The 26,120-nt window shown below is 58.2% G+C and overlaps 2 protein-coding genes across 2 annotated transcripts in view; one reads left to right on the forward strand and one right to left on the reverse strand.

The window, feature by feature from the left end:
- TESC (tescalcin) overlaps positions 1-22,157 on the forward strand; it is a 51,156-nt gene extending 28,999 nt beyond the window's left edge. Inside the window, exons 3-8 of the mRNA XM_026514962.4 lie at positions 5,333-5,413; positions 9,834-9,973; positions 11,740-11,801; positions 11,904-12,011; positions 15,404-15,451; positions 17,516-22,157. Coding sequence (XP_026370747.1) covers positions 5,333-5,413; positions 9,834-9,973; positions 11,740-11,801; positions 11,904-12,011; positions 15,404-15,451; positions 17,516-17,593 — 517 coding nt within the window. The 3' untranslated portion in view covers positions 17,594-22,157. The remainder of the gene's footprint in view (positions 1-5,332; positions 5,414-9,833; positions 9,974-11,739; positions 11,802-11,903; positions 12,012-15,403; positions 15,452-17,515) is intronic.
- Positions 22,158-22,246: 89 nt separating this feature from the next.
- Positions 22,247-26,120, reverse strand: part of FBXW8 (F-box and WD repeat domain containing 8) — a 116,559-nt gene continuing 112,685 nt past the window's right edge. The window contains exons 10-11 of the mRNA XM_026514961.3: positions 25,683-25,793; positions 22,247-25,180 (exon numbers count right to left, since the gene is read on the reverse strand). Of these exons, the coding sequence (XP_026370746.2) occupies positions 25,048-25,180; positions 25,683-25,793 (244 nt within the window). The 3' untranslated portion in view covers positions 22,247-25,047. The remainder of the gene's footprint in view (positions 25,181-25,682; positions 25,794-26,120) is intronic.

The following is a 26,120-nucleotide window of genomic DNA, read 5'->3' on the forward strand; positions in this document are numbered from 1 at the left end:
GCGTGAGTCCCCGTGGGGGCCCGTTTCCCCAGTGCATACCATCTTGTGGCCCCCGTGTGGGAAATGTCACCTACTGAAGTGTGGGCAGGGTGGGGGGGTCCAGGAGAGTCGGGCAGGCAGCACCCAGAGTAAAGACCCCTCTTGGATGGACCAGTGCGAGCAGGGAGGCCGGAGTTCTGGGCTGGGAACCTCGGGGGCCTCGCTGTGTCCTCAGCTATCGGGTGGCTATGCCCTGCTGGTGGCTGACAACAGCCCCGAGCCTGCGGAGAGAGCTTTGCAGTAGAGCTGGCCCTCCGAGCTGCCAGAAGCCAGCCCACACCACAGGGCTTGAGGAAGGGCCCCTCCTTGGTGGTTTCTTAGTCTTTCCTTCCCTTGCGGGCCGGATGCTTGTCTTGCCTTGATTCTGGGTCCCGGATGGGGCTCTAGAGGCTGAGAGGGGGAGGGCAGATCCCCAACCAAGATTTCACTTGTTCTTTCTCTTTCAAGTAAAAAAGTGCAACCCGGAGGAAGTAGCAAGTGTGAGGAAGTGTTTGGGGCGGTTAGAGTCCAATTCAAGCTCCTCTCCTGGCTGTGGGACCATGGCCCCCTTCTTCACCCCCATGGATCTCAGTTTCTCACCTGTCAAATGGGGATTATGGATGTGTGGGGGCTGATTAAACGTGGAAGTGTTTGCAAAGCACTGAGTGCAGCCTGGCACAGGGAGGGCCCTCTGGATGCCATTGGGGGTGGGGCCGGGCAGTCTTTAAACCCTGGGGCTCCACCCCCAGGAGGAGGTGTGCAGATTATGTGCCCCTGGGGCCTCCGTGGGGGACCCCTCCCCACTGGTCACTGTGGCAGCATCACCAGACCCTTGGCCCCCACACATCGGCTCTGTCCCCCGAGCCCTGGGCTCGCAGAGAGCAGAGCCCTTTCCTATGGAAGCAGCCTGGGCCTGGACACCTGTGGCTGAGCCGGTTCTTCCAGCCCAGTGGGCACGGGGGGTGGGGTGGGGGGGTGGGGGGGGGGTGGAGGAAGGAGAATAAGACCAAAACCAGCATTTATGGGGCATTAAACTGCGGTCAGCCTCTCCCAGGCTCTGGGCTCCAGGCCCGCGGTTGGGAGTGTCCCCAAGGACCAGACAGCTAGGCCTAAGTCTTCCCAGCATCTGCTTCCCGGGGATTCTGCACGCTGCCTGTCCGTTGTTATCCTTCTTAGCAATAGGACGTTTCTTTACCTCTGCCTCAGTTTCCCCATCTTTAACACGGGGATAAGTGTCTGCCTTATAGGAGAATAATGTAAAGCTCTTAGAGTGGTAGCTCTCACTTTGGGAGCACACAGAAGGCTAGCTGCTATTATTATTGTCCTAATTTAATTTTTTAAAGATTTCTGTATTTCAGAGAGAGAGCATGCATGCGAGCAGGGGGAGGGGCGGAGGGGGAGGAAGAGAGAATCCTCGAGCAGACTCCCTGCTGAGTGCAGAGCCCAATGTGGTGCTGGATCCCAGAACCCCGAGATCGTGACCTGAGCCGAAACCAAGGGTCAGCTGCCTAACCGGCTGAGCCACCCAGGCGTCCCCATTGTCCTGATTTTAAAATGAAGAGCTCACTGTGTGTCAGGCAGTGTGTGTTTACTGGGTTTATTGATTTCATTAACCGCACGACGCTACCCAGACATTCCCATGATCCGCATTTTTCAGATGAGAAATCTGAGGCTCCAGGACACGGGAGAGGCTCGCCCAAGATCACGTGCCTGGTCGGGAGCAGATCCTGAACTGGCCCCGGGTGTGCTTGATTTCACAGCCCGTTTGCTGTGGGCAGTGCTGGGTCTGCACCCAATTCGCAGATGAGGAAACTGAGGCATGGAGCGTCTGTCGGGTGCCTGTGTGAGAGAGAGCTGAGGTTTGAGTGTGGGTTCAGCAGGTACTTGAGGACTGAGGAGCGAGAGCAGTGCACAGACCTGCCAGGGGCTGTGACGCCAGGACCCGGCCCCCTGTGCCCCCAGCCTGATCCCTAGCAGCTGCCCCACCTCCGCCCCTGTCAGCGGGAGGTCAGGCCTCTTTTCTTAATTTTCTTCTGCAGACACATGGTCAGGCTCCTAACTTCCTCCACGGTCAGCCCCGGGGGCCCTCTGGCCCTTTGTGGGATTTCACAGTGCTGGAGAGGGCTGCTGGTGGGGCCCTTCTTGCCCCCTTTCCAAGCGTGGGGCCCGGGTTTCTCCCAGCCCCCTAGAACCTGCAGCTTCCCCGTTGCTGGCCTCTGCTCCCTTCGGGGGAATTAACCAGACCCATTTTCAAGTCCCAGGTGTGTCCCCAAATAGGATGCTTCCAGCAGCTCTGGGGGACAGGTCCTCTGAGAGCCGGTTCCCGAGCTCAGCAAGGTGCAGCTGGGGTTTGACGCCGTCCAAGGATCTTAGGCAAGTCCTGGGAGCAGCCGAGAGGTCTGGACGCCTTGGCGGGGGCGGGGGGCTGCTGAACCTGGCGCTAGCCAAGTGCTCAGGACAGAATGGACGAGGGGTCGAGCCCTGCCCACACTCGCCTCCCCTGTTCACTTTGCACGCGGCTCACTGAGCACCTGTGCTGCCCCCCAGCAGCGCCAGGTACTGAGGACTTGGTGCTCTGGAAATGAGGGTCCCTGTCCCCATGTTCTCTGGTGTGCGAAAGCTTCTGTCTGTATCTGTGCCCACTTTACAGATCGGAAACCGAGGCCGGATTAGCAGTAGCCGTGACCCCTGGCTGATGAAAGCCAGAGGGGGCTTGGGGGTCTCAGCCACATAGCTGCTGGTCACTTCTTTCCCCTTCTCCCAAAATTCTCTCTCAAGCTCCATGTGGCTCCTTTGACCTGACCTGTTCCCGTGCGGGGTTCCCCGGGCATTCTGTCTGTGGTCTCCGTGGTGCGGAGGATGGCATACCCAGAGAAGGGTGTCGGCGCCCAGAGAGGGGAACTTCACATACCCATGACCTCACACCCAGGTCAAAGGCAGAACATTCTCTGCATCGCAGCCTCCTTATGTCCCTTCCTGGTCCCCGTCCCTGGAGGCAGTTGGCCTTTATCCTGATTTCGGACTGCCTGGGTTAGCGCTGGTACCTGCGTTCTTTATACAAAGAGGGTCATAGTGCAACGGTTCTTTGCTTTTTGGTTTTTAAAGATATCGTAGGGAAATTTTTTAGGTGCTTTATTGAGATAAAATGCATGTATTATACAGTTTACCCATTTGAAGTATGCAGTCGATTTGAAGACATTTTCATCGCCCCCGTCACGAAACCCTATACTGGTTAGCCACGAACCCTGCTATCACCCCGCCCCTGGCAGCCAACAGTCTGCTCCCTGTCTCTGGATCTGCCATGGATCAGCTTATTCTGTTTGTCGCAGACAAATGGATCCTCTAAGATGTGGTCACCTGTGTCCGGCGTCTTTTTCTGAGCACCTGCCTTCGAGGCTCGTCTCCATGGTAGCGTGCATCAACACGGCGTTCCTTTTTATGGCCAAATAGTATTCCATCACCCCAGGCAACTGTTCTGAGTGTGCCCCCTTCTTCAGACGTGGGATCTGAGGAATCTGAAATGTGGTGTCCACGGACACTAACTCCTGAGTTTGGCCAGGTGCCCCCCCCCCAGCCAGCCCTACTGGGAGCCCTGGGGCGGGGGGCAGGTCAGGAAGCAGTGTGGGGGTGGCGGTGGGCTCACGGAGGGTCTGGGCGCCCTAGCCAGGCTCCCCTTTCCCCTCTGGGCCTCTGCCTCCCCATCTGTAAGGTGGGGACAGGATAGGGGTCAGCCTTGTGCTTCTGAAAGCTCCCAACTTAGTTTTTAACTCTCTGTGTACGTGGCGCCTCGTCTTTCCTGGCGTGGGTTGGTTGGTTCTGGTGTTGAGCCCCAAATCTAATGACTGTCCCACGCCTGGACGCCCTCATCTCATGTAGCTGACCGCCTCCCACCTCCCCTGCCTGGGCGTGTATCCTTGCTCCCCAGGATTACCGGCCTGTGCCTTGGGTCCCTTCCAAGGGCCATTGTCCTTTGAAGTCCGTGGAACAGAATGAAAAGGTGAGTCGGAAGCAGATTCTGAGAACAAAGGATGGTTCTTCGTGGGAAGGTCAGATAGGCGGGGGCCTCCACTGCCCCCTCCCCTGCAGACCCACAGCCTGTCCCCCACCCAGCGACACCTGTGCCCGGCGACGGGGCGGCTGGGCCTGAAATTCACCCTCTTCCCCAAGCCAGTACCTTTTTTTTTTTTCAAACAACTTTACAGAAATAGGGTTCACATACCATACAACTTGCCATTAAAATGTACAGTTCTATGGCTTTTAGTATCTTCAAAGGTGTGTGTCCAGCCCCATGGTCAATTTCTGAATCTTTTTTTAAAGATTTTATTTATTTATTAGAGATCACAAGCAGGGGGGAGGGGTAGAGGGAGAAGCAGACTCCCCGCTGAGCAGGAAGACGGGGCTTGATCCCAGGACTCTGGGATCATGACCTGAGCTGAAGCAGATGCTTAACTGACTGAGCCACCCAAGAGCCCCAATTTCTGAATCCTTTGATCATGCCCTACAGAAACCTGGTACCCTTAGCTGTCCCTCCCCATCGTTCCCACTCCCCTGGTCCCTGGCCGCCACTGGTCTCTGTTCTGTCTCTATGGACCCACCTGTTCGAGGCATTTCATGTAAATGGAATCCTACACTGTGTTGTCTTTGGTGCCTGGTTTCTTCCGCTCGGCACATGTCATGCTCTCTAGGCTCAGCTGTGTTGCAGCGTGGATCCCTACTTCCCCTTTATGGCTGAATCACACTCCGTCGTCTGGATGGACCACGATTTATCTACTTTGTGGTTGACAGACACTTGGGAGGTTTCCACCGTGTGGCTGTCACGAACAACACTGCTGTGCCGTCCGTGCACGAGTTCTTATGTGGATGCCTTTGTAGGCGTGGAAGGGCCGGGTCCCAGCTGACCCTCCATTCCACCTGTCAAGGACTTGCCAGACTATCTTCCGATCTCCAGGCCAGTATCCTGCTGCCCCAATTCCAGATTGGCCAAACCAGAGTCTCCTCAGCTGGGGTCTGAGATGGCCTCAGGTGGTCTCTGACCCCTCGGAAGGGGGTGCACATCTTGTGTGTCTGCATTTTTCTGGGGGTGAATGTCCAGGACACACAGTGTCTCGGAGCCTTCAGATTCTCCCAGCTCCTACCGGTCAAAGGTTAGAGCAAGTGCAGATCAGGGCAGCGTATTCCAGTCTTGTCTCTGGACTGTTCTTATGGGACTTGCCCAGGATTAAGAAATAGGGCCTGACAAGGGGTGAACATGACATATGACCTTGACTTTTCCCCCCTCTCTCTCTTCTCGGTGCTTCTCCTTCCTGGGACCCAGCAAGGAGAACTTCAACAACGTCCCTGACCTGGAGCTCAACCCAATCCGATCCAAAATCGTCCGTGCCTTCTTCGACAACAGGTGCGTCTTTGTCCCTGAACCAGCCCGAGGGCAGGGGACTTTGGCCTCGAGGGAGCATTTCACCCTTGTACTTTCTTATGGTGCTCGTGTGCTCAGAGCAGCCCTGTAAGCCACCACGGAACAGAGGGGGCTGCGCCGTGTAGGCATTAGGAGCACGGCGTGGGGTCAGACATCTCTAACTCTGGATTCGTAGCTCGTTGACTTTGAGCAGCTCACTCAACGCCTTAGGCCTGTGTAGTAGTTAGCTGTGGCCACATAACAAATTATCCGAATACTTGGCAGTTTAGAACAAATACTTATTATCTCACCATTTCCATACATCAGGATCCAGGGGCAAACTAGCCAGGTTCTCAGATTCAGGGCATCTGGGGCCTCCATCATCTGAAGGCTCGACCGGGGCAGGCTCTGTTTCCAAGCTCACAGATGTGGGTCTCGGCAGGCAGCGCTGCAGGGACCATCCCCCAGGGCTGCTCACACATGGCAGCTGCTGGCCTCCCGCACAGCAACATGCACACGAGAGAGAAGAGGGATTTTGAGCCCCTGTGCCCGGAAGACCCCATCTTTTTTGTAACCTGAGCTTGTGAGGGACAGCCCATGGTTTTTGCTGCACTCTCTTCATGAGAAGTGGTCACTAGGTCAGCCCACATGAAGAGAGGGGACTACACAGGCGCTGAGCGCCAGGAGGCCAAAATTGTTGGGTGTCGTCTTGGAGGCTACCTCCAGTTTCCGTATCTGTAAAATAGAGGTCATAATAGCATCTGTGTCTCGGGTTGCTGAGGGTGCACTGAGACGGTGTGCACTACGGAGTTGGCTGTCATTCGGCTCATCACCCTGACATGCAGAGAAACTGAGGCACAGAGCGGTAGTGCAGTGTCCCAGAGCTCATGCCCTTAAACGTCCAGTGCTTTCGGAGTTGAAACACTTGCGCGACTGCATGGAGACTCATTGTGTCTGAGGTTCTATCAAGAGTTGGGTGGCATACGCCCTCCCCAGGCTGCCACGGCCCCAGGCCTAACCCCGTACGTCTACAGAGATGGCTGGGAAACCGGGAGAACCGGCAGAAAGAGAAAGGAAAGGAACAGGTATGTTGTGGCCAAAAGAGAGGTAGTGACTTCTCAGACTGGTTTCAAGTTTGTGAGCCTGAGCTGCTCAGCTCTGGTTCTGCAGGACTGTGCAGCCCTAAGCAAGATGCTGGGTCTCCCTGAGCCTCCCCTGGTCGTGGGTAGGGGTAGGTGTCCTCAGCTGCCCTGAAAGTTGCAGAGGCCTGCCTGCAGGACAGGGCCTGAGAGACTGACCAAAAGTTAATGAGGCAAAGCCAAGAGAGGTGTTCTGGGAGGTCTGAACTACATGTGCAAAGGCCCTGTGGCACAAGAAAGTAGAGCAAGCGTGTGTGGCAGAAGGGAGGTCTGGCTGGAGCACAGAGAGGCCATGCGAGGTGACTGGTGTGGGGAGGACAGAGCTGCATCATGCAGCCCCTTGACCGGCAAGAGGGGTCTTGACCTCAACCTGGGAGCAGCAGTGGAGGGCGCCGATGGGCTTAAGGCGGGGTGGGGATCACAGGCTCCGGCTTCCGGTGGGCTGTGGGGATGAGAGGCCTGGGAGGGGCTGTGCTGTGGTCCCCCAGGCTGGAGGCAGGGCTGCTGAGTGGAGATGGGGAGCAGTGGGCAGCTTTGTGACGCCTGAGAGGGAAGAAGAGCGGACAGAGGGAAGGTTGGGTCTGGGGTGGGAGGTGAGCAGCTGCTTCCGGAGGAAAGCTTACGGACGGTTGCCATGTTTGCCAGAAGGATAGCACACAGTCCGTGGCAAGGATGGGCTTGGAATCTCCTCTTTGATCCTGGTTCTGCCTGAAGTGTCTGGGCAGTGAGGCAGAGCAGGGGGCTGCTGACAGGTGGTGGGAGGGGGGCCAGGCTGGGAGAGGCAGCCCCTGACGTGGAGTTGACGCGGCTGTTGGGGTCTAGACTTGAAGGTCTCACAGAATGACCAGAGCCCAGTGGTGCCTGGCATGTGTGAGCATGGGGGCCCACGTCTGTCTGTATGTGTCCGTGAGCCTTGTTTCCAGAAGGCTCCGTGCAGACCTGGCCCCATGGGAAGCTGGCCAGACATCGGGGACGCAGCCTTCTGTAGGGCAGAGCTGGGGGGGCTGGTGGCATGAGGTGACTAGGGAGGGGCGAGGGCAGTGGCCCTGCCCGTACTGGCTGCTTCCCGGGGCCTGCGGGGCCGGCCTGGGCCAGTGCCTAGCAGGCTGCTCCCCTGACCCTCCCCACCGCCCTAGTAGGGAGTGTGTTCAGACTGGAGAGAGGGAACTCTTGGTGTGGGTGAGAATGTTCCAGGTCCTGATTGGGGCGTGGGTTGCACAGGTGCAGACTGTTCAAATGCAGGATCTGTGCCTTTGTATGTAATTATTCCTTAAAACGGATCTGACCCCGGGTCACAGCTTGGCTTTCATCTGTCACCCGTGGGAACTGGGAACAGCTCCAGGAGCTGTGTTTTCGGCTCTCAGGGTTGCATTCAGGTGTCTGCTGGGCTGCCATCCATGAGTGGTGGCCTCTGCCGTGGGGACGGGGCGTAGGGCTGGGGCTGGAGCTGCAGCCTCTGGCTAGGGGACAGGAAGGCAGGGCCCACGCAGGCAGGCACTGGAATTTGGGGCAGCCATTCAGAGGCAGGAGAGACACCCCCCTTGCTTGGAGGGTCCGAAGTTAGGACAGCCATCAGAGGGCTGGGACAGGTGCCGTGCTACCTGCAGGGAGGGAGGGGGAAGGGACGTCAGTCGGTCGGGGAATGTCGAGTGTCCAGAAGGTGGACATCGAAGCAAACCTGTGGGGGCCTCTGAGGAGTGGAGAGTGGCGGGGGGGGGGTTGTCCAGGGCTGCGCTGGAGTGGATAGTGAGACCAACACCTGCTTTCTGGGGCCCAGAGGGCAGGGGGAGGGATTGGGGCTTACCCTGAGACTTGAAGCCCCTGGAGGGCTTGAAGCAGGGGAGAAATAGGGTCCAATTTGCATTTTGCAAAGCTCCCCCTGGTCCTGCTGGGGATGGTGGAGGCTGGGTCAGGTCGTGGCAGGTGGGCGAGTGGGCAGGCAGCCTGGAAATCTCTGAAGAGGGAAAGATTAAGGAAGGGCTCCCCCAGCCTGGCCCCGGAACAGGTTGGGACCTTGCAGCTAAGAACCAGTACACCCTTCTCCATCCTTCAGTTCTTGTCCTGGAAGTTCCGGGGGGTGGGGAGGACTTTGGAGTGGGGTCTAGAGACAGGATTTTCCTCTCAAGAAAGACCAGTGTCAGCCTTGCTTCCTAAGATCCTTCAGGACCCGGACTGTGGATGGAGGAACCGTCTTGGAGGGCAGTGTGAGCAGGGCTTCCCCACCTCCAAGGGCTCCAGTCCTTACAGGGTCATCAGAAAGTTAAGGATGAAAAAGATTGCTCTAAGCTGAGTGTCTTTGCAAAAAGAATGAAAGCTGCCCGCTTGCTGGGCCCCTGCTGTCCTCGCCAGGCACCGTGCTGGCCACGAGGCGGATCCTGCTGGAGCCCCCCCTGGAACGGGGGCCTTTCCTGGCCCCTTCTGAAAAGCACATTGCTAGGGACAATCTCGATCCTGCCTTGACTTATTAAAAGATCTGAAGCTATCAGTAAACGTCGCACTTTGGCAGTAAACCAGTGACTCAGCATCACCGAGCCGGTCACTGCCGGAGTTGCCAACAGCTGATAGCGGGAATCGGCTAACCTTTTCTGTAAAAGGCCACAGAGTAAATATTTTAGGCTTCATGGGCCATGCAGTGTGTGTCACAACGGCTCCGCTTGGCCGTGGGGGCATGAAAACAGCCACAGACACTGTTTACTGAATGGGCGTGGCTGTGTGCCAATAAAACTTTATTTATAGACATTGACATTTGAATTTCATGTAATTTTTATGAAATTTTGTTGTTAGATGCTTTTATGACTTTGGGGTTCCCCCCCATTTTTTCAACCGTTTAAAAACCTAAAACCCCTTCTTTGTCCATGGACTGGACAAAAATAGCTGGCAGGCAGGGGTTGGCCTGTGGACAGCGGTTTGCCAGCTTCGGATCTGAAGGAAAGGGTCAGGAGAGGTGGCTCTGTTACTGAATGGCTCGGTGCCTTGGTTTACCCACGTGTGAGTGCCCATCCCTGTGCACCCCAGCCCTCACCAACAGCAGCGTGGTTGTGGTCTCGTCCCGGCCCCCCTCGAGGTGAGCTCTGGGAGGGCAGCACCGGGCTTGGGCTAAACCTCCGGGGACCCCCCTCCCAGCACCCCTGCAAGCAGGTTGCCGGGAAACAGAACCCAAGGCTAAGACGGCCATCGTGGGTGAAGTGTGGGCCCACAAGGGCCTTGTTCTCTGAAGCGTCGCAGGTGAAAGGACAGGATCCCGTGTTCACACGCTGCCAGCGTTCCCCTCTCTGCTCCCGTAGGAACCTGCGCAAAGGGTCCAGTGGCCTGGCCGACGAGATCAACTTCGAGGACTTCCTGACCATCATGTCCTACTTCCGGCCCATCGACACCACCATGGACGAGGAGCAGGTGCAGCTGTGCCGGAAAGAGAAGCTGAGATGTGCGTGCGCGTTGGGGCCGGGCCGCGTCTCCCCACGTCCCGCTGCGCCCCTGCAGCCGGCGGGTGGGCGGGTGTGGAGGGGAGGGCCAGGGGACGCCAACCCGCGTCCTTCGGGAGGTCAGTCCCAGTTGACAGCACCCACGGAGGCCCCCAGGGGGTGTCTCCCCCCACCCAGGCTGTGCTGTAGCAGCTGGGGTTCTCAGGGGCATGTGAAAAGAGCAAGGCCCTTGGTTCAGGCAGACCTGGGCCCCTTCCGCTAAGCAGCCGTGTGACCTTGAACCTGGACACGGGGTGCTGATTGTGAACACACGCTGGTTCTGAGGCTCGGGGAGGTCACCCAGGCAGCGCCCTTGGCCCCGGGGAGGAGCTCCCTGAAAGTGTTTCTTCCCCCATCCTTGAGCTGCCTCAAATGCCAAGTTCACGGGATGGGCCTCTGGCTGATCTGTCCTGGTGGAGCCCCCCTGGCCCCTGGTCCCTGGGCTCTGGAGCCTGCTTGGTTGTGATCTGGGCTGGCCAGCTGCATGGGGTCCCGGGGTGGCCTGTGTCACGTGTCCCTCCCCCGTCCGGACTTTCCCATGACTCCTGACATCCCTCCCTACGCCACCCGAGGCTCAGCCTCGTTAACAGGAACAAGTAAACATGGGGACTGGGCCGTATTTAGCTCTGGAATGTGTACGTGAGGGCTGGTGGGAACTGCCTGGGGTTGGGGGCCCCAAGGTCCCCCTCTGGTGCTCCGGACCAGCACTGCTGCCCCGAGGGCCAGGTCAGACATTGTGGGGGCCCCCGTTTTCCCTTCCCTTAACGGGGCGGTCATGGGCAAACACGTTAACTTCTCTGAGCGTCCACAGTACAGTCTGTGAAATGGGCTCAGGGCAGCCTCGCCTCATGGCGTCATGTGCGGCTGAGATGCGAAGATGTTTGCCGCGTGTTGCCCGGGATGTCCGGTCTGTGCTGGGTCAGTGCCAGCGCAGGGGACTCGGTGAGCTGCAGGCTGAGCAGGTGGGGTGGAGGGCCTGCCCCCGCTTCGGCTCTTGGCCTCTGTTGGGCTGCCGGATGCAGAGTGACATCCATAAGGGAACAAAGCGGATGACACAAAGCGAACTAACCAGAGGAGAGGAGGTGCTGGTGTCTCTCCCCTGTGCCCACGGGGGTCTGGCAGACCAGCCAGGGGCCGGAGTGTTGGCAGTGGGGTCCATGACCTGCCGAAGAGAGCTGCCTGTTTGGGTCTTGGAGGAATGATGTGGTTTTTGTTTTGTTTTGTTTTGTTTTTTAAGATTTTATTTTTAAATTATCTCTACACACATCATGTGACTCGAATTTACAACCCCGAGATCAGAAGTCACGTGCTCTTCTGACTGAGCCAGCCAGGCGCCCTGAGGAATGATACTTTGAAATGACGTTGATCTGTCTTCGAATTAGTGCCAGTGACCCCTCCGCGCTCAGAGGTGCAGGGATCCCCGGTCCTGATCCGCCAGCTCTGTGGCTCCCTGAGCCCATGCAACACCCTGAAGTACACACTGTGGCTGTTACCCCCATTTGACAGATGGGAAAGCTGAGGCTCAGAGAAGTTAGGTCACTTGTCCAAAGGCACCCCCAGGAAGTGAGCGGTCTGGCCCCATGGCCTTTGCCCTTGACCCCCCACATTACAGATGTCTTTAGCTCATTTTGAGGTAGATGTCCGAGCAGGAAGGTGGGGGAAACGGGGGCCCGGGGCTCCTCTCCCGGCTTGTCTGACCGAGCCCCCCTCTCTCCTCCGCCGCCCCCAGTTCTGTTCCACATGTATGACTCGGACAGCGACGGCCGCATCACCCTGGAAGAGTATCGAAATGTAAAGTATGCTCCTCGGCCGGCCGGCCAGGACTCCTGGCCCCCCCCACCCCGCAGCCCTGACGGAGGCCCGAGGTCACCGTGTGTCCGCCTCGCCCGGCAGGTGGTGGAAGAGCTGCTCTCCGGCAACCCGCACATCGAGAAGGAGTCGGCCCGCTCCATCGCCGACGGGGCCATGATGGAGGCGGCCAGCGTGTGCGTGGGGCAGATGGTGAGCGTGTCTCCGGAACCCCTGACCAACCCCTGCCCCACCTTGCCCAGCTTGTTTCTGGAAGGCCACCAGGGAAGACCCCCAGCGGTGTCGCCTCCCCCCTAGATCAGCTCTCCACACCGTTGTTCATCTATGACAAGTGGCTGGGAGGGGATTTCTGGCCTTGGGACGGGGTCAGCAGGGGCTCCCCTCTGGGCTCTGTCACCTGGGGCCTGGTGTAGAGGTAGAAGTGGGGACACATGTAAATGAGACAGAGGAGCGGGGCCTGGCCTCCAGGCCAGCGCCTATGGAGGGGAGCCCCCGGCCCTGAGGGATGCACGGGCCAGAGGCAGGTGGCCGGGGAGGTGCCATGTGGCTGCCGAGGGCCTGCAGCAGGGCTGTGGCAGGGAGGCGGGCCTGAGCACCGGGATCTCTGCAAGGGTGCTGGACCCCCCGGAGGCTTGTCGGGGTCGTGTGGGTGTCGAGACAGCTGGGGTATTTCTCAGGACTGTGCGGGGCTGCTTAGCGCAGGGCTGCTCCAGCTGGCGCTGGTGATATATGGGGCGGGACAGCCGTCTGTGGTGGGGACCGTCCTGCTTAGCCCGTCCCTGGCCTCCACCCACTGGATGCCAGTCACTCTGAGTTGTGACAACTAAGAACGTCTCCAGACATGGCCAGGTGTCCCTGGTGGGAAACAGGGTCATCCCCGGTGAAGAACCATTAACTAGAGTGGTGCGGACGCAGGTGGTCCGCGGAGCGGTCACTGTGCGGTGACCGACTGAGCAGGGGCTACTGACAGGCACGTGCTGGGTTGTCGGGCGTGTAGCAGCACCTGTGGATACACTCCTGTCCCCAAGGGTGGCTGCACAGCCTGTGCACACGTCATCTTCGGTCCATCCCGTGCATTGTTTCGTAAATGTGTAGTTTTAGTTACTGGTGGGGAAACCGAGGCCCAAGGACATAAAGAACTTTCTGGAATTCGGGGGCAGCGATCTTTACCATGCCTGGTGGACTCAGTCTTGTAGGGCTGGGTCTAGCCTGGCTGCTACCCCTGACAGGGTGGCTTTGAGCCCCAGGGACCCCGAGGACAGGCACCTGACCCTCTCGATGACTTTGTTTGCTCAGGGTTTCGGTTGGTCCCACTGAGGCCATGCCTGCTTCACACCTGTGCGTTTCAAGCGGCTGGGGCTCCAGACACGTCTGTGGCTTTGGGTTCACCACGGCCTGAGTGGAGGGGTGTCTTCCTGCCGGAACCTGCCGTTTGCGCCCCAAGCCTGTCGTTGAGGGGCCTGGCAGGCCCGGGCCTGCTCCCAGGGGCAAGGGCTGTGGTCACTTTATTGGCCTGTATTTTAGCTGCCTGCTTCCCAGAGCCAGGGGGAGGCTCCCGGCTGCAGTGAAACCACCTACTCAGCAAATTAACTGCAGCAGAGAGGGCTGGCGACCTCAGTGCGCAGCGCAGGGATCCCCTGCCGGGTTGTCGAGCCAGATTCCCATTTGATTTAATTACACTCTCCTCCTTGAAACGGCTCCCCGTCCCACTCCAGTCGCAGTCGGTGGCAGTTTTCTTAATTTGCTGCAGGGAAAGCGTTGGCAGCTGCCAGCTGCTCGTTGCAGAATCCCCACACGTCAGCGGCACGGGCATCCGGGAGCCGACGCCTGCTCCCTGGGTGTGTGTCCCGAGCGTCTGTCTTTATGGGTCCTCTGTGTGCTCTTAAGAGATGTGTGCACAGGGCGAGGGCCGGCCACGCAGCTCGACACCGTGCAGCCTCCGAGGACGCCTAATGTGCCTGCCAGTGCTGCCCGCCCCAGACGGACAGTCCGTCACCCCGCGTTACCGGGCTTCCAGAACCAGCTGTCCACTGGAGCAGTGCTTTCTTTCCAGAGTGCTTTCTCTGGAAGGCCCTGAGGCTTGTGGGGCTGCTAGGCTGGGGTCTCAGCTGCGGTGGCTTCCCCTACCCGTCCCCCTGCTCCCTCCACCCGTGTCCCCCCTCCTGCCCGGCTGCTGGAGCCTGGTCTAGAATGCACTCTCCTCGGCTGCCCTCTCTCTGAAGGCAACCTCGGGTCCCCAGCCCACCACCTGTCCCTGTGCCCCTGGGCGAGAAGAGCAGGGAGCCCCCGGGGACAGGCCCGGGCCTTTGAGAACTGGTCACGTTTTATAAGATTTGGAAGGATACATAGATTAGTTTTCTGTATGAAAACCAAGTGTTAGGAAACCACAAAGAGTGAAGAATCTGAGCAGACGCTTGGAGCCTCCCAGCTGGACAGGCAGCCTGGCCTCCGTGAGCCCCAGTGGCCCCATCTGTAAAATGGGAGTCAGGACAGGACCCACGTGGCAGACACGCAGAGTGCCTGCTGTTGGCTTAAACAGACATCAGGACAACTCCGGAGAGGTACACGATCTCTGCGCCCTTTCAAGGGAAACGCCCTCGGTGGGGTTTCTCTTACGACATACCCCAACGTATACGCGTATGCCTTTTATTTCTGATTTATACAAAATGCAATTGAACGGACCGCTTCTCCTCTTGTCCGTACCGACCGGGGAGCACGGGGGCAGTCTGGTTAGCAGCGTAGGACCACACTGGCCCACATTCACGGCCCTGCCACCATTTTTCTGCTTGTTTTCCGCCCTGTGTCTTGGAGCGTTCTCCACACCCGCACGTAGAGAGTGACCCCTTCTTAATGCCTGTGTAGTCATCAACAGCACAGATGACCGGGGTCTATTTAGCTAGTCTTCTGTGGATGGACACGGGTGTCGGCCGGGCTGTCACTGTCACAGAGGGTGCTGCACGCAGGGGTGAGGCTTGGGGAGGTCTGGCTGGGCCAGAGCCCAAGCTAGCAGAAGGGGCAGGAGCCCCACCTCTGGCCTCGAGGTCCATGTGTGCCCAGAGCAGGACAGACGCAGATGGAGACTGGCACTGCCCGTGACTGGCTGGGGGAGAGGCCCAGCAGGCAGCCCTTATCACCGTGACTCACTGGGCGCGAGGGATGGGCCGCAGAGGCCAGCCCTTCCCCCCACCCCACCCCACCCCACCCCTGCCCCAGTGGTCTGTGAGCTCAGAGGGTCAGAGCGGGTACAGTGAGGCAGGACCAGGAAATGGCAGAGGTGGCCTTGGTGGCTGAGGGACATGGGAGGCTGTGCCTCTGTGCCCACCCCCTTCCTTTACACCCTCATCCACCGGGTCCCCCCTTGGGGGGCTCGGGTGGGGCCCTGGTTAGCCCACAACCTCCTCCCGTCCTGCCGTCATGTGCACGGAGGGGACGTCGGAGTTCAGGGTGATGGCCTCAAGCTGGAGGCAGCAGTCTGGAGGGACCCCCCCCTTCTGGTGACTAAAGGGGCCCCACCGTCTGTGTCCTGGGGAGGAACGGGGTGCTGCTGGTGGAAGCCGCTCACTCCGCATGTGCTCTGTCCCCAGGAGCCTGACCAGGTGTATGAGGGGATCACCTTTGACGACTTCCTGAAGGTGGGTGTCTAGGAGGAGAGGTGGGTCTTGGGGGGTGCCCTCTGGTCAGGAGGAGACCCGCATCTCTGTGGAAAAGCATCATGCCTGGGCTGACCTTGAAGACACAGCTTTTCCTTATTTTTATGGGAAGAGTCGTCTTCACCTGTGGTCAGAGCAGTTGAAGCAAGACAGAGGGGCTCCAACCAAACCTCTCTCTCCCCTGCGAGTCCCCGGTCCCCTTGGTCAGAAACATCGCTGTTGACAGCTGGAGCCGGGTACTGGAGTATTCTATGCCTATATGAGTACCAGCTTTTCCCAGCAGCACACAGTGGAGCCAGCTATGTGGGGTTTCACCGCTTGCTTTTCCTGGGCCTTGGAGAAGGTGCCCCCTCCCAGCCCCCAGGGGTGGACACCAGGCCCCTGCTCCCAGGTTAGGAACCGGGACCCCTCACTGCTCTGATAGGTACATACCCACTGGAGGGAGACGAGCCCACTCTGCCCTCTGCCTGGCGCGGAGTACCCTGACAGTGGCTCGCCAGGCTCGTTCTGGAATTAGAAGAAGGAGAGGAAGTCAGGGGAACAGGACCTAGAGGGCTCTGGTACAGTGTGCCGCGCCAGCCTCTGACCGGCCTGAGGGAGCAGACGGGCCTGGGCCTGGAGCCAGACCACGACTCAGGTGGTCACAGCCCCATGGAGCCCAGGGGCAGCTCAGACGGGCACTGGTTCCAGGCTGCACGGCTAACCTGGCCAGTCAGCTGTGAGCCCCAGGGGGGCGGGCAGCATGAGCTTCTGGGCTGAGATGGGCAGCCTCCTCTGAACTCACACACCGGGGCTGGGCTGGCAAAGAAGCCAGAGAGATCCAGCTGCTTCCCCAGAAGGCTTCCCCTATCTGCCACCCCCAAGCCTCTGGTGTTCCCCAAGCTGTCCCTACACCATGCGGGCCTTTCCTGACCAGCTGGCCCTTCTCCTCCCTGGAGCCTCACCAGTGCCCCTGTGGCCACCTGGCATTTAGCAGAAAGCACCATGGGTGCGCAGGTGGCTTCCCTGGGAACAAGGGTGGAGCTGCTCCCCGGGAACCAGGTCTGCTTGCTCTGTACCCTCACCAGACCCCACCACACCCAGAACAGGTGCAAGAGACCAGAAAGCAGCTGGGGGACGGTGGGCGTGGGACAGTGGCAAGAACGGCACCCAGGCCTCCCTGCAGCGTTGGTGCCAACGGGGCTCTGATCGCAGCCCGCTCACAGCCTGCTGACTGTCCCTGGAGATGCTGCAGGCGACAGCCCAAGAGTCTGAACTTCTCACATAAGGGAAACCAGGCATACCCACCACGTCCAGCCATTTCTCCCATCTGCGGCCCCCTCGGGCCCCGAGTGGCCCAGGAGCTGGCAAGTGCAGTCCTGGGGGTAGGGTGCTCTGTAGTGTGGCAGGCAGCGTCGGGCGGCCTAGAGGTGTCCCCTGGGGCCCCGGCCAGGATGGACTGTAACGGCAGAACCAGGACCCGGCAGGTATGTGACAGTGGCCATCTGTGGGCAGAAATCACCCTTCCCGGGCGTCAGCTTGTCTGCGTAGAACAGTTTGACCTATCCCAGGGAAGTTATAACGACCAAACTGCTGTGACCTTTTAATTAAGGAACGAGGCTTAATAAAACCTGGCAGTTGTGCAGTGCTTCACAGTTGGCAAGATGTTCCCGCCGATGGTTCCACTTGAACCCCCAGCGTTGCGTGGCTTACGTGGGCGGCACAGGTGGTGGTCTCGGCTTTGCACTGAGGAACAGGAGGTTTAATGGGGTTAAGGAATTTGCATGAAAATCACGGGGCCGGAAGCGGGGTGGGTGGGACTGAAATGACTTGGAGCTAAGAGCTTGGATTCCGTACTTAGTAATAACTTGCTGCGACAGTATCAGAAAGGATCCAAGTGTCAGAGCCAAATTAACCGGCAGAAAGGCACGTGGAAGTGTCTCTTCCTCGCTTAGCTCAGAGTCTTGAAACCAGCCCTCTGCCTCTCACCCGCCCTGGTGGCGGCGCGGCCGGGGGGCCCGGGCTGGGCGGTGGTGGGGACACGCTCACACTGCTTGTCCGTTGCAGATCTGGCAGGGGATAGACATCGAGACCAAGATGCACGTGCGCTTCCTTAACATGGAAACCATCGCCCTCTGCCACTGACCCGCCTGCCCCCCGCCGGCCGCAGGGCCCGAGGCCACAGGTGTCCTTCCGCCACGGCTCTTGTAAATAGTCCTTACTCCTCGGCTGTCCTGGTCCCCAGGGTGTGGTACGTGGGACTGCGCTGTTCTTTTCTCCAATAAAGAAGAAAACCGTTGGTTTGTTAACGTGGCTCCTGTCTGCTCCCCACGGCCACTTGGAGGTTTGCCCACTCGGTGGCACGAGGCTGAACAGGAGCAGGCAGCGGCTAGTTTCCAGAGGCTGATTTGGCAGAGAACAGATTTTTTTTCACGCTTTTTCTGGTTTAATCTGGGTAAAGTGTTCGCTCTTTCCGTCGCACGAGTGCTGGGCAGTAAAGTGACGCAGGCAGCTCCTTGCTCCGTGGTGGCTGGGACGCACGTGGTGGGGCTTCCTTGGTGTCGTGACCGGGTGGGCAGGAGGAGAGGACGAGGGGACCTTCGGTAACACGCCCGAGCCTGCCGATGGTGCCGGGGGTGCTGGACTCAGGGCCTGGCTGCCGACGCCCTTCCAGGCTCAGCATGGGGCAGTCCCCAGTGGTGGTGGCCGCAGGGGAGGTGACTGTCCCAGGTGAGTGGCTCCCACAGCTCCACAGTCGCCTTCCGATTCAGGGACAGGCTATGCTGGGGGCAGGGAAGTGAAGGGTGTCCGTCTGGTTGGTGGCTGTGGCCTAGGCTGGCTTGGGCTAAGCGCTCGGAGTCGGTGCTCAGTGGGGCCCGCGTGGCCATCGTCACTGTGGTGGCTCGCCGCTGGTGGTGCTCCAGGCTTCCTTGCTCCGTTCCTTCCATCCGCACTCGGAGTTTTCTTTCTAGCCTCCCAAGAAAGTTCTAGTCGCTGACAACTGCTGTTTGTGGCGTTTACGTTTCATAGCTTTGTTACTAAGTGGGCCTCATCTCATACCTGTGCGTTGGGGGTCAGAAGGTGACAGGTGCAGGACTTGGTCGTGCGTCCACCAGGCCCTGGCTTGCCCTTCCCGGAGGCAGTCAGGTCAGCCCATTTCTTCGATGTCTTTCCCGGGGCTGTTTGTGCGGACCCGGGCGACTACAGTGCTGACGATATGCTTCATGTTACCACTGAAGTGAGTAGTTGAAACGGAGCAGTGAGGTGGGTTGAAGGGGAGTGTGGCCGTGTGCGCAGCGGAAGTGCCGAGGCTGGCCCACCTTGGCGGTGGGGGTGTGGCCAGTGCTCCTTATTTAGGACGTTGGCGGTGAGATCAGACCCTTGCTGGTGTCCTGTCGGTAGTCGGCGCGCAGTAGGACTGCCCAGGGGTGCTGGCCTCCACTCTCCCAGGTCAGGGTGGACGGCTGTCAGGCAGTGTGGTCCCACCTGTGCAGAGGTAGAGAGCGGTCTGAAGTCACTTCCAGAACTCTGCTGCTTAGACTAGCACTTTCTCAACAAGCGTCTTGACATTTCCAGAGCGGTAGGTGGGGGGCGAAGGCAGAGGCCTCGGCTTCCTCCCCCCCAGGTGCCAGCCATCTGGTGGGACGCTGAGCCGGGAAGCAGCCAGCCAGCAGTTTCCTGGAGCGGGAGCGGGACGTGACCTGCCTCGCGGCGGCCCCGGCCTGCCCTGGCCGCTCGGGGATTGTCCTGCTCACGCCCCCGGGTTTCCTGACAGTGGAAAGGATCTAGCATCGCTGGGATCCCAGCAGTGTCTCTGCTGGGGGAGCCTCCTGCAGCCTCAGGGAGGCGGACGTCCTCCCCTCCCCACCCCCCGCACGCGGGATGGGGACTCACTGTGCCTTCGAGCAGCAGGACGGCTGGCACGGCCACCGTAGGCCTGGATCTTCTGGGACTCTCCCAGTTTGCTTCCATGTTGTGCTTCTCAACAGAGGCAGTTCACGAATGGAAAGTGTTTTCATAAATAATGAATCTTCCATCATCAGCCCCCGTGCCCTGAGTTTTAGTCTGGGAGGCGTGGCCACGGTGGGCACACATCAGATGGTTCCTGTGCTCCGAGCGCTGAAGGCTGCAACTTACCCAAACTGCTCAATGAGCTTGACTCGCCACCAGCCCAGTCCACGCTGCTCCAAAGAAAGCGGAGTTGTTCGCAGTCACCGAGGGTGTCCTCCGATAAGCAGGGTCAGGGCTGATGTCCACCAGATGGTGGCGGCCTGTGGAGTTGACCTGGACCCCTCGCACGGGCTCCCAGGGTGCTAAGGGCACGAGGTGGTGGTTTTGCCCATTCGGTCATTTGGGGAATGATCAGGGCTGCCCGTCGGTGTAAACCTGCTTCTAGAAAGGGCAGGTTGATTCCCCACAGCCTAGCGGGGCTGCTGGCCTTTGGTTCACAGAGGCCGAGAGTTGCCGCTCGGGCACAGGGGCCTAGGTCTCGGGATGGCAGTTTGGGCAGTGCAGTCTGTGCAGGGGAAGGAGACAGGAGGCTCAGAAACCGCCCCTGGTGGCTGCCGGGCCAGTGAAGTTGCCTAGGGGCAGGGGGCTTTCTGGCTGCACAGCCCCCCCCCCACCGCCCCAGGGCCCTCGATGGGGCACCTCTTCTGAAGCAAGTGAGGTTTGTTTTGAAATTTGTTCTGGAACAGGCAGGTTGGTGAATTAACAGCTAAACTTGTTTAACAGTCCTCCCCTCTAACAGGAGTGACACCCGCGACTAAGAGGAAACGAGCAGAAATCAATGCTAAGTCAAATATTTGAGGGAAGTGCGGTCGTGCGTGGAGGGCCTCGGGCGGTGGGTGGAGGCCGAGCTCGGGGAGGGCGCGTGCCAGCAGTCAGGTCACGAGCGGGGCCCAGTCCCCCTGCCGCCGCGTCACCAGGGGGAAAAGTTACCGGAACTCAGCTTTTGGATGTTAAAAGATTCTGGCAATTTTGACACGAATGCATCGGTTTGGGAGGTTCGCCAAAGGGCTGTGTGATGGGAATCTAATAGGAGAAGCTCAGGGACACCTCGTGCAGCCACCCTAAACAGGAATTACGGTAAGGGAATAGCGTACGATCACAACAGTTTCCAGTTCTGGCCAAGCACCCTCTTGCTGGACTTGGACAAAACAACTCCATTCTTCTCTGGTCCAAGGGATTAGAAAGTTCTTTCTGCGCTCTGCTCATGCGAGGCGGGGCACGCATGCCCCTGCCCCCACCTGCCTGCAGAGGCTAAGCCCCAGCGCTGGGAATGGCAGGGACTTCCGTGGGCTGACAGTTAAAAATACAAGTCGCCCTGGCAAGGGTTTTGCAAACACCTGCTTTGCAAGCTGTCCTCCCACACGGTGACCTTGGGAAGGCCTTGGAGAGGGGAGCCGGAGGAGCCAGGTTTGGTGTTTTTGTTTTTTGTTTTTTTTTTACCGCAACTTCCCAGGGCATCAGCACTGCCTGTGTCTCTGGGCTCTTCCGGAATCGGGAGGCGGGTGCCAGCCGGGGTTCGGTGGTGGATAATCTTGACTCTGTGGGGGCTGCTCACCCCTCTAATCCCACCAAGTCAGCAAGGGACCAGGCTCCTCCGTCTTCTGCCCCAGAGCAGCAGTCAGGGCAGTGGATAGGCCAAGCAGCAGCTTCTGTCCCCCCTTTCTCTTAGAGGGGGGATAGGGCAGCATCTGTCCTGGCAGTGAGCAGGGGAAGAAAAGATGGGCCAGGCTGCGGGGAGCGGGAGCGTTCCCTCCCTCTCTAGGGAAGAAAAGGTCCTTGGTGCCGAGCCGAGCCGGCGTGGCAAGCGCGCACTGCTGGAAGCCCACGGCCAGCATCAGAGGCCGAAAGCCTGCCCTGCCTGGCAGCTGCCGGAGCCCAGCGAGAGGGACACTGTGGCCACACAGCAGCGGTGGCGCCGGGCAGACCGAGGCCGGCAGGGCCTGCCGCAGCAGCCAGGTAAGCATCTGGCCTGGCCTCAAGGGCGAGGCGGGCGGGCCTGCGTGGCTCCCAGGCCCCGTCAGCTCCTGGCCGCCGCAGCTGCCCGAAGCGGAGGCCCTGAGTCGGGAGGCGAGACAGCACCTGCCGAAGCCCATTGCCACGGACCTGCCCATAATGGCAGGCCACCAGACGGTTTTAATGAGGAGGCTGTGCCCTCACGAGCTGAAGCCGTTTCTCCTCCATGGTAGCAGAATCTGTCTGCAGTGGGCTGGTGTTTGTCATTTAAACGCAGAGGGGAAGGGGCCATCCGCCTAAATGTGGGGCCTCTAATTCTGAAGTGGGGGGCTGGGGTAGAGGACTTCATCCTGAGGGCTGTCAAATTTCCCTTTCAGAACAGATTCTTGGGGGGCGTTGTCAGCCAGGGTGCGATTTCTCCCTCTTGGGAAAGGTGATGCCATCCCCAGAGTATGTTTTAAACACAAATTGGCTGGGCAATGGCCGCACCAAGTGGCTTGGCTTAAAAGGCACAATCTAGTGGCAGAGATGAGGTGAGAGGGGTGAGAGGGCTGTAGTCCCCTTCGAGAATCTGATGAAAGCCAACCTGACTTCTTCCCAGAAAATGCTCTTATGCACAATTTCGCATCTAATGTGGGTTTTTTGGATCCCGGGCCAGGAACCTCTGGACGTGGTGGTGCTGGGTGGTTCGACATGAAACGAGGCTGCTCTGCCACCTGAGCACTCCGGGCGGGGGGGCGGCAGAGCAGGTACCGTGGTGGGCGGGGCTCTGTCACAGGACACCTGGACAGGGAAACCAGCAACTAAACAAGAAACCAGTAACTAAACAAGAAACAGATTTTAAAAATTTATTAGAACCAACAGACATTTTATAAAGTACAAGCAAAAGGCAGACGATGTTTTCGGATACGAGAGCTCTGGTGCTGGGCCCTCTGGCTCCCCCAGTGACACAGGAGTTTCCTCTCTCTCTAGGGGGAGGCGGAGGGGGAGAGTGAGCAGAAGAGCTGCAGAAGAAAAGGAAAGGGTACCTCTGCTCACCGCTCAGGACTTGCGGGGAAACCCCCTCAAACCAGCCAGTGGGGATGAAGGTAAGGTGGGGTGACTGGACGGGGGCCAAGGTGTTGGTCACTGGGTAAATGTTGATTTCTAGAGGAACTATGGTCCTTTCCCCTCCTTCCGGGCTGTAAAGTTTGCAGCAGAAAACACTGCCGGATAAATCCTCCTTCACAAAACCGGGCAATTTTCCTTAAGGGGAGATGTTATAAACAGGTTGGGGAGGAAAGAAGACCCCTACGATCGTGACATTTTACACTGGACTGCTGGCAGTGAATGAGAAGTTTAAAACTAGTTTTAGTTTTGGTAAAATTTTCTGGGTTTTCAGTGACCTTTCATGGCTGGGAAGGGAGAACGTGTCTGTAAAATGAGTTGTGACATCAAACTGGAAGGGTCTGTTTTGTTTTTTTTAAAGATTTTATTTATTTATTCGACAGAGATAGAGACAGCCAGCGAGAGAGGGAACACAAGCAGAGGGAGTGGGAGAGGAAGAAGCAGGCTCATAGCGGAGGAGCCTGATGTGGGGCTCGATCCCATAACGCCGGGATCACACCCTGAGCCGAAGGCAGACGCTTAACCGCTGTGCCACCCAGGCGCCCCATGGAAGGGTCTGTTTCTTAAAAGAAAAATGTGTTTCACTCAGTGGTCCAGTTGCACGAAGGCTACGAGAGATGCAAACCTTGCAGAGCGAGGTCACGAGGGGGTCAGAGCACCACATGACAACAGGAGTAAATAAAATACTTCATCCGCTGACTGCAGACTAGCTTCATTTAGGAAGTAATTTGGTTGAAAGGAAGCAGCAGACCGACCGTCTGAAAGCGAGCGTTGCTCTGGGGGGTTGAGTGATGGTTCCCAGGTACGGCTCTTTCTCTGGTTCCACTGCTCTATCGAGTTTCATGGAGGTTTGTGATGGACTGTCTTAAGCAATCTGAAAATACTTCCAAAAACTTCACAGCATTTCCCCATTTCAGAGTAGGAGAGCTTCGTTTCTCTCCCAGATCAATGTGGGCATATCATCCCCACCCTGAAAACCCCGTGTGCATAATTACCTCCTTTTCCGTTTCTCGGAGCCCCTTGTGCCTTTTTGTATCAAGAGTTGAGGGGCACCTGGGTGGCTCAGTCAGTTAGGCATCTGCTCTTGATCTTGGGGTCGTGGGATTGAGCCCTGCATTGGGCTCGGTGCTCAGCAGGGAGTCTGCCTAGAATTCTCCCACTCATCCCTCTGCTTGCTTAAAATTTTTAAAAAATTGTACATTTTGGCTTTCCAAAAAAAAACTGGTCCAGTGTAAAATGGGGCAAACGTAGGGTTTTGGTGTTATATTAACTTGTGATTTGTTGGTTTTCTATTCCACCAATGGGTGTTTTTAACCCTCCTTTAATTCCTTCCTTTGGGGTCACTATGTGAGGTAACAGCTATCCATTTATCTTTGGTCTGTTTTCTATTCAAGCCCCATTTCTCTTTGTCCACTCTGGCCTCACCCCTGGGGTTTTGATATTGTGTTTTCATGGCCCAGAGGGTTCACATTTTCCATTTTTCTTTTTCACGTTGTTATCTAATTTTATTGCATTAGGGGGGGTCAGTGACTTGGGCCTGGATCTGAGATTGTCCTCAGACAGCCATTTTCTGTGCCTGGTCTATGGATATTTAAAAGGGCACAAAACTCTGTTGGCTCATGCTTGTAACTTCTATTAATCCTCTGAATCCTTCAATATTTTATTTTACCAATTATATCTGTTGATCGCCCACCAGGAGCATGGACTTTGTAGTTCTGGTAGTTTTGCGCTACTATTTTGAAGGGTATTAGTGGCTGCTGCTTAGAACAGCCTAAATCAGGAGTAATGCAGGGGTTCCCCCTCTTAATCCCCTGGAGCTCCCTGGGGCTGCCCTGCTTTAGCCCAGTGGTTTAGGAGAACCGTTTCTCCCCCAGCTCTTGCTCTTCTGTCCTAGGTGGAAGAGGACTACTTATGCAATGAATAGGCAGAAAATAATCTTCGTATCACGCGCTGTGGCCACACCAGTGAAGAGTCTTTAATGCGGTAAGTGTATAAATATATAACTATAAATCGTGGTAAAAACTATGAGAAGACAGTTACTGCTCACCTGGGTTTATACTGGGCGGTGGTATGAATGGCCACCAGAGTGAATACGGGCTCTCAGATCCAGGGGATGTGGGGGCTTTGTAAGCTCAGAGACCCCAGCTCCCCTGAGAGGAAAGGGCCTGAAGACTGGATGGCCAGCGGGCCCTGCACGGTAGTGTACAAGACGGCAGGGGAGACCCACACTGTAGGCAGGAGAGAGCAGGTGCAGGAGGAAGGAGGGGGTAGTGTGTCGCCAGTGTGTGGTACTCGGAGCGGAGGAACACTGTGCAGGGAGAGAAAGCTCCAGAGGAGCAAACTGGCAATGGAGGAAAGCAAAAGCAGTTCCAGAACCTGGGGGGTCAGACAGGTGCACCCCAGGCTGGCTTGCTTCCCCCAGACCTTTAAAACCTGGGGCGAGCTCCTCGGGAGTTTTACAATTCATCGGCTTGGGTTCTTCCCCTTTTCCCCCTGCTCCCCCACGAGGCGCACCTCTAACCACGGTCCTAGGGAAAGGCAAGCGCGAGATCGTAGTTGTAGCCTGGCACACTGTCACCAGACGCTCGGCAGATAGGAAGCGCGCTCTGGAAAGCCAACCGGTCCACGGCAAACTCGTAGGCGTGGATCAGCCCGCGGTGTCTAGAGGAAGCACAGGGACAGCGAGTGTCAGTACAGCGCTGCTGGCGTGCGCCCCACCCAGAACAGTGCTTCCTGTACCATGTGTGTCCCTTGGGCCCACGGGGTGCTGGACACTCAATCTCCGGACTTGAGCCCAGTCTGGCAGAGGGAACGGTATGCTGGGAGGCCCACAGGGGTGGAAAAGTGTCAGCGTCAGGGAATAGGCCAGGTCTGCAGTCTAGAAGACCCACTAGGGTGGGAGTCACCCCATAGATTAAGCGCGAGGACTCGGTTTTGGCACCAGCACCAGGAGTCCAGCCACAGTGGTTCCGGGTGCTCGTGGCCAGGCCCCTGGGCGCCCACCCCACGTGCTATCCTGGGGAGGCCCTCACAACAGGCACGCTCCTGCACGGCCACGTAAGCTCACAATTTCTGTGACAAGAACGGCCGTGCCTGAGAGAAGACCCTGGCGGGATTCTCTTCACAACTCGGAACCCCTGCAGCCCCAGCGCAGCCCACTGACCTCCTGTGAGTGGTGAAGTTGTCCAGGTCTGTGTTGCGCACCACCCGCTCATAGGGCACGTTGGCTGTGATGAGGCTGTGGCTGTTGAAGGACAGGTGACGAACGGGGTGCCTGGAACACGACAGGAGAGAGCCGTGGGAAAAGGAAGCCCCCCGAAACTGGGCTGACTCTAGAACCCTCTGCTAAGTTTTTCATTGACAGAGGACAAACCTGGGCCCACACAGGGGCGAAGTCTTGCCTCAGGTCTCGCCCCCGCCCATGGCCCCTGGTTGACCACCCTGCGACATGGTGTTTCAGACATCACGGAGGTGAGCCGCCTGCGGTGCGGACAGCCCCATCGCTGGCCGGCCGGCCTTGAGTAAGGTCTCTAAGCCAGGCTCCCCCGCGGCAGGCTGTGGGGCTGACCCAGCAAGGCCCCCTCCTCCTCAGGTTGAGAGG

The sequence above is a fragment of the Ursus arctos genome, unplaced genomic scaffold (genome assembly GCF_023065955.2).
Source record: "Ursus arctos isolate Adak ecotype North America unplaced genomic scaffold, UrsArc2.0 scaffold_34, whole genome shotgun sequence".
Classification (NCBI taxonomy): domain Eukaryota; kingdom Metazoa; phylum Chordata; class Mammalia; order Carnivora; family Ursidae; genus Ursus; species Ursus arctos.